General features: G+C 40.7%; 1 protein-coding gene across 6 annotated transcripts in view; it reads right to left on the reverse strand.

Annotated features, from left to right (window-relative positions):
• Positions 1-7,813, reverse strand: part of arhgap22 (Rho GTPase activating protein 22) — a 55,267-nt gene that overhangs the window by 2,220 nt on the left and 45,234 nt on the right. For all 6 annotated transcript variants that reach the window (XM_060925923.1, XM_060925922.1, XM_060925924.1 and 3 more), the window contains 3 exons: positions 4,102-4,175; positions 3,863-3,984; positions 793-1,642 (listed from right to left, as the gene is read on the reverse strand). In XM_060925923.1, the coding sequence (XP_060781906.1) occupies positions 793-1,642; positions 3,863-3,984; positions 4,102-4,175 (1,046 nt within the window). The remainder of the gene's footprint in view (positions 1-792; positions 1,643-3,862; positions 3,985-4,101; positions 4,176-7,813) is intronic.

Genomic DNA, 7,813 nt, shown 5'->3' on the forward strand with positions numbered 1-7,813 from the left:
CCAAAGAATGGTTAAAGAAGAATAAAGTTAATGTTTTGGAATGGCCAAGTCAAAGTCCTGACCTTAATGCAATCAAAATGTTGTAGAAGGACCTGAAGCGAGCAGTTCATGTGAGGAAACCCACCAACATCCCAGAGTTGAAGCTGTTCTGTGTAGAGAAATGGGCTAAAATTCCTCCAAGCTGGTGTGCAGGACTGATCAACAGTTACCGGAAACGTTTAGTTGCAGTTATTGCTGCACAAGGGGGTCACACCAGATACTGAAAGCAAAGGTTCACATACTTTTGCCACTCACAGATATGCAATATTGGATCGTTTTCCTCAATAAATAAATGACCAAGTATAATATTTTTGTCTCATATGTTTAACTGGGTTCTCTTTATCTACTTTTAGGACTTGTGTGAAAATCTGATGATGTTTTAGGTCATATTTATGCAGAAATAGAAAATTCTATAGGGTTCACAAACTTTCAGGCACCACTGTAGATTGATTTCCCACTCCCACTTAAATATTATGGGCTATTTGAAGTCCATTTCAGTTTCAGGTTGTTAACACTACAGAATGGCAAAATTCGGGGGGGGGGGGGGGTGTCTTGGCTATGTTCTGATTCTTTTAGCTGTTTGAGTTCTGTAATACATTTAAGACTACATTAAATCAGATTAAACACATTATCACTGACAGCTACTACTTGTGAATCTCATGAACTATTATCTATTACAAAAGTCTATTTTTTTTAATCTGAGTACAATTCTGTCTTGAATAAATGAATACAAATCGAAACTTTTCTACTTACTTCCGTATTCGGGCTTCATAATTATTTTTTTGTTTCTTCAGCTCATCCTTCAGTTCAGTGATAAGGCTGGTAAGAGCTTGTAAGTTGTCATTAGGGTCTGTTGATTCATCCACATTCTCCTCCACATTCCCATACTCACTGCATCCAGCGCTGCTTACACACAATTCCAGTGCTTCACTACTTTCTATGATGTCTTTCTCTTCCACCCTCGTCTCCACCCACTTGTCCTTGTCTGAGCTCAGTGCAGAAGGCTCACTGCTCCCCGAGTTCGCTACCGATATCTCACAGGAGGAAGTGGACCAGGGAGAACTGGCCACGCTAGGCACACTCACACTGGATGCAGTTACGTTGTCGTAGGTAGAAAGGCGATGAGAGAGCACTGAGTCTTTTCCCACACGCTCTCCTGAAGATGTGCGCCGATGGCTTCTCAGAGATGACAGGCCATTCATCAGCCAGTTGCCGCTGTTCGATACGTCCACAGATGAGCCTCCGATCTTAGGTAGCTGAGCCCGTGTACTGCTGCTTTTAAAAGAGTATTTCCATGAAGGGAGAGATTTGGCCTGTTTGCTTGGGCTGACCGCCAACCCAGCTTTTCCCTGAGGTGCCTGCTTTGCATTATTGGGCATACCCATGTTTATATCCAGAGATGTGGCACTGTCACACATGTGGTCAGGAAGGCTAGAGGTCTGGCTAGAAGAGGGACAGTGCTGTATTTCCTCTGTTGAACCCCAAGCCGCCATGCTGCGCTGGCCCTGAGCAGGTGTCTTGCTCGTCTCAACCTCCGTGCCTCCATACAGTCTCTCGTGCTCACTAATCAGTACTGTCATGAGGTGCTGCACCTGAGAGGTTCCTGAAACAAACTCAATGTTAGCCTTTCATTATCTCTCAAGGGTCATTTATTGCTTTGAATGCAGGTTAATGTTCCACTAACTTTTCAGCTGCTGAAATGTTAGATGTACTGTATTATACAGTGGTGCCTGAAAGTTTGTGAACCCTTTAGAATTTTCTATATTTCTGCATAAATATGACCTCAAAAAACATCAACAGATTTTCACACAAGTCCTAAAAGTAGATAAAGAAAACCCAGTTAAACAAATGAGACAAAAATATTGCACTTGGTCATTTATTTATTGAAGAAAATGATCCAATATTACATATCTGTTAGTGGCAAAAGTATGTGAACCTTTGCTTTCAGTATCTGGTGTGACCCCCTTGTGCAGCAATAACTGCACCTAAATGTTTCTGGTAACTGTTGATCAGTCCTGCACACCGGCTTGGAGGAATTTTAGCCCATTCCTCCGTACAGAACAGCTTCAACTCTGGGATGTTGGTGGGTTTCCTCACATGAACTGCTCGCTTCAGGTCCTTCCACAACATTTCATTTGGAATAAGGTCAGGACTTTGACTTGGCCATTCCAAAACATTAACTTTATTCTTCTTTAACCATTCTTTGGTAGAACGACTTGTGTGCTTAGGGTCGTTTCTTGCTGCATGACCCACCTTCTCTTGAGATTCAGTTCATGGACAGATGTCCTGACATTTTCCTTTAGAATTCGCTGGTATAATTCAGAATTCATTGTTCCATCAATGATGGCAAGCCGTCCTGGCCCAGATGCAGCAAAACAGGCCCCAACCATGATACTACCACCACCACCACCACCATGTTTCACAGATGGGATAAGATTCTTATGCTGGAATGCAGTGTTTTCCTTTCTCCAAACATAACGTTTCTCATTTAAACCAAAAAGTTCTATTTTGGTCTCATCCATCCACAAAACTTTTTTCCAGTAGCCTTCTGGCTTGTCCATGTGATCTTTAGCAAACTGCAGATGAGCAGCAATGTTCTTTTTGGAGAGCAGTGGCTTTCTCCTTGCAACCCTGCCATGCACACCATTGTTGTTCAGTGTTCTCCTGGTGGTGGACTCATGAACAATTAACATTAGCCAATGTGAGAGAGGCCTTCAGTTGCTTAGAAGTTACCCTGGGGTCCTTTGTGACCTCGCCGACTATTACACGCCTTGCTCTTGGAGTGATCTTTGTTGGTCGACCACTCCTGGGGAGGGTAATAATGGTCTTGAATTTCCTCCATTCGTACACAATCTGTCTGACTGTGGATTGGTGGAGTCCAAACTCTTTAGAGATGGTTTTGTAACCTTTTCCAGCCTGATGAGCATCATCAACGCTTTTTCTGAGGTCCTCAGAAATCTCCTTTGTTCATGCCATGATACACTTCCACAAACACATGTTGTGAAGATCAGACTTTGATAGATCCCTGTTCTTTAAATAAAACAGGGTGCCCACTCACACCTGATTGTCATCCCATTGATTGAAAACAGCTGACTCTAATTTCACCTTCAAATTAACTGCTAATCCTAGAGGTTCACATACTTTTGCCACTCACAGATATGTAATATTGGATCATTTTCCTCAGTAAATAAATGACCAAGTATAATATTTTTGTCTCATTTGTTTAACTGGGTTCTCTTTATCTACTTTTAGGACTTGTGTGAAAACCTGATGATGTCTATATTTATGCAGAAATATAGAAAATTCTAAAGGGTTCACAAACTTTCAAGCACCACTGTATTTTACTTAATGAGATTAGGCAATTACGATATTTCTCTAGAAACAACTAGCACTGAGACTTGTATGGCAAACATGCCACATAAACAGAAAAATAAAATGTGTATTTGTCAACATGGTGAGTGATTAATGATTAAAGGAAAATAATCATCTGAAATAACCACCTGAAGTCGGGCTGCATCACACCACCCTGATGCTGATTATTTTCCTATAATTGCACACACTTCAATGTTTTATTCCTTGTATAACATATTCATCATTAATTAACTGCCAAAACATATAAATATAGTATTCCCCAACTGGGCCTTTAGTCCTATTCCCAAACCTAGCTAAATTATATGCCTCCTGTCAAATATAGTGTCCTGTTTTTTGTTTTTAATTGAAAAATGCTTACATTATTTATGATTATTACTGCATATGAATCATTCCAGTGACTCCATTCTGGCATACTCTAGGTAAAGGTGACCAAAACATTGTTCTGTCTTACCCTCCATCATTGAAACAGGATCCTCCATTTTTGCTCTGAGGATATTCGGCCCAAATACTGTTGCAAGGTTCTGAACACTCATTTTATTTTCATTTGCATGAGACTGGACTTCATCCAAGAATCTATAACATATCATGAAAATACTGCAGGGTTTAAAAGGTCATGTAGCATTTGGATAAACCTCTAAAAAAAACCTGTGTATGCTGACCATAGTTACTTGTCCAGCTTTGGTGACTTACTTGCAAATGTACTTCAGCAAGTTGTAATTGGCTTGAGGAAGTGTGTTCACCTGCTTTGCCAGCTCACTGAGGCCCTTTAACAGGAATATAAAAACACATTAAGTTTGAATTATCCATCACTGTGTCTACATCTATAACAAAGTATCTGAAGATACACGAAGTTTCTCTAAAGGCACAGATTTCCACAAGTACAATACGGGCAATAAAAATATGCTGAGAATAGTTAAATCCAACACGAACTGGAGTCTGTTAAGATCTCAAATATCATGTCTACACAGCTGGAGCTCTTTACCTGATGACAATCACTGTCAACTATTAAGAAATTTGAAAGAGCAGTGAAAAGTTCCTTCAGAGTAAATTATTAGGCTTTTTTTTTTTAAATTGACATTATTTTTTGTCTTTTTTATATTATGAGGAGGACTTACTGTTAATTAAGTGTACACTGTAAAAAATTGTTTTGAATTAAAAAAAGTGAGTAACCTGGTTGCCTTAAAATTGAGTTCATTAAAACTCCTCTAGTAAGTGAGCATAATGAGGCAATCAAGTTGCATTGTGCTAACTTACTATACGAGTTTCAACAAACTTGAAATTTTAAGGCAACCAGGTTAATCTTTTTTTTTTTACCATGTAGTTTTTAATGATTAGTGTTGTAGTCGAGTCACAAGACCTTGAGTCCGAGTCCAGTCTCGAGTCCCCAGCATTCAAATCTGAGTCATCCAAGTCATTAAAAAAAATTTTAAGTCAAGTCCGGGAACAAGACTCCAACTGCACCATTTGATGGTAGCCGTTTTTGCGCCATTAACATTAGTTTGTTCCTGAGCATGACATATGAACAGGTGAATGTGCATTCTCTTGTCAGGGAGTGTGAAGTATTCTGTCAGAGATGGTTGGGAGATGGATGTAAGTGCAGAAGGTGTGTTTATTAATGCAAGTGAAGACAGGTAAACAATCCAGAATGGCAGGCAAAATCGTAAAACAGTGAAACAGGTAATAAGTCGAGCGAGGCACAAACAGGCTATCGTAGACTCGGCAGAATCAAAGACGAGAAACAGGAAATCAGGAAACCAAACAAGGAAATAAGGCTCGGTAATGTGTCAGCAGCACAACTCAATACTTCGCAAAGTAAGTGTGTTTTCACAGTTTTTATACTGGCGCGCTGATTGTGCTTTAATCCTGTGCAGGCGCGAGTCGTTTACGGCACACGTGTGAGAGTCCGCTTGGCACGCACGCGGTCCAGAGCGCACCTGCAAGTCTATACGATGCACGCGCCAAGGCAGGTGTGACACTCTCGCATGAAATTTGTACAAAAAAAATAATGTAGATATAAATATGACAAATTATTATGGCATGTTACAAAAACAAAGAAAAAATTCAGTCCTCGTCTCCAATTTGAGAGTCCAAATGCGGTTAAATGCATGAGTCCGAGTCATCAGTGCTCAAGTCCGAGTCAAGTCACAAGTCTTTAAAATTAGGGCACAAGTCGGACTCGAGTCCGAGTCCTGGACTTGAGTACTACAAGCCTGAATGATATGTATTTTATTATTGTGTATATGTATACAGTTAGGTCCATATTTGGACACTGACACAAATTTTTTTTTTTACCTGTTTACTGAAACATATTCAAGTTATAGTTATATAATGGACATGGACATAAAGTCCAGACTTTCAGCTTTCATTTGAGGGTATCCACATTAAAACTGGATAAGGGTTTAGGAGTTTCAGCTCCTTAACATGTGCCACCCTGTTTTTAAAGGGACCAAAAGTAATTGGACAATTGACTCAAAGGCTATTTCATGGGCAGGTGTGGGCAATTCCTTCGTCATGTCATTCTCAATTAAGCAGCTAAAAGGCCTGGAGTTGATTTGAGGTGTGGTGCTTGCATTTGGAAGATTTTGCTGTGAAGAAAACATGCAGTCAAAGGAGTTCTCCATGCAGGTGAAACAAGCCATCCTTAAGCTGCGAAAACAGAAAAAACCCATCTGAGAAATTGCTACAATATTAGGAGTGGCAAAATTTACAGTTTGGTACATCCTGAGAAAGAAAGAAAGAAAGAAAGAAAGCAAGCAAGCACTGGTGAACTCATCAATGCAAAAAGGCCTGGACACCAACAGAAGTCAACAGTGGTGGATGATCGCAGAGTAATTTCCATGGTGAAGAGAAACCCCTTCACAACAGCCAACCAAGTGAACAACACTCTCCAGGAGGTAGGCGTATCAATATCCAAATGTACCATAAAGAGAAGACTGTATGAAAGTAAATACAGAGGGTTCACTGCATGGTGCAAGCCACTCATAAGCCTCAAGAATAAAAAGGCTAGATTGGACTTTGCTAAAAAACATCTAAAAAAGCCAGCACAGTTCTGGAAGAACATTCTTTGGACAGATGAAACCAAGATCAACCTCTACCAGAATGATGGAAAGAAAAAAGTATGGCGAAGGCGTGGTACAGCTCATGATCCAAAGCATACCACATCATCTGTAAAACACGGTGGAGGCAGTGTGATGGCTTGGGCATGCATGGCTGCCAGTGGCACTGGGTCACTAGCGTTTATTGATGATGTGACACAGGACAAAAGCAGCCGGATGAATTCTGAGGTATTCAGAGACATACTGTGTGCTCAAATCCAGCCAAATGCAGCCAAACTGATTGGTCAGCATTTCATAATACAGATGGACAATGACCCAGAACATAAACCCAAAGCAACCCAGGAGTTTATTAAAGCAAAGAAGTGGAATATTCTTGAATGGCCAAGTCAGTCACCTGATCTCAACCCAATTGAGCATGCATTTCACTTGTTAAAGACTAAACTTCAGACAGAAAGACCCACAAACAAACAGCAACTGAAAACCGCTGCAGTAAAGGCCTGGCAGAGCATTAAAAAGGAGGAAACACGGCGTCTAGTGATGTCCATGAGTTCAAGACTTCAGGCAGTCATTGCCAACAAAGGGTTTTCAACCAAGTATTAGAAATGAACATTTTATTTACAATTATTTAATTTGTCCGATTACTTTTGAACCCCTGAAATGAAGGGATTGTCTCATTCATCTCATTATCTCTCGCCGCTTTATCCTGTCCTACAGGGTCGCAGGCAAGCTGGAGCCTATCCCAGCTGACTACGGGCAAAAGGTGGGGTACACCCTGGACAAGTCGCCAGGTCATCACAGGGCTGACACATAGACACAGACAACCATTCACACTCACATTCACACCTACGCTCAATTTAGAGTCACCAGTTAACCTAACCTGCATGTCTTTGGACTGTGGGGGAAACCGGAGCACCCGGAGGAAACCCACGCAGACACGGGGAGAACATGCAGACTCCGCACAGAAAGGCCCTCACCGGCCACGGGGCTCGAACCCGGACCCTCTTGCTGTGAGGTGACAGCGCTAACCACTACACCACCGTGCCGCCCATGAAGGGATTGTGTTTAAAAAAAAAATGCTTTAGTTCCTCACATTTTTATGCAATCATTTTGTTCAACCCACTGAATTAAAGCTGAAAGTCTGAACTTCAACTGCATCTGAATTGTTTTGTTCAAAATTCGTTGTGGTAATGTACAGAACCAAAATTAGAAAAATGTTGTCTCTGTCCAAATATTTATGGACCTAACTGTATTTATTTATTTATTTTTTCAATTTCTCCAGAGCCCTACTGAAAATCATATTGTATGATGTAGGTCTTCTGAATAAAGATAAACCTATAATTACACTC

Source organism: Neoarius graeffei, chromosome 7 (assembly GCF_027579695.1).
Source record: "Neoarius graeffei isolate fNeoGra1 chromosome 7, fNeoGra1.pri, whole genome shotgun sequence".
NCBI classification, from domain to species: Eukaryota; Metazoa; Chordata; class Actinopteri; order Siluriformes; family Ariidae; genus Neoarius; species Neoarius graeffei.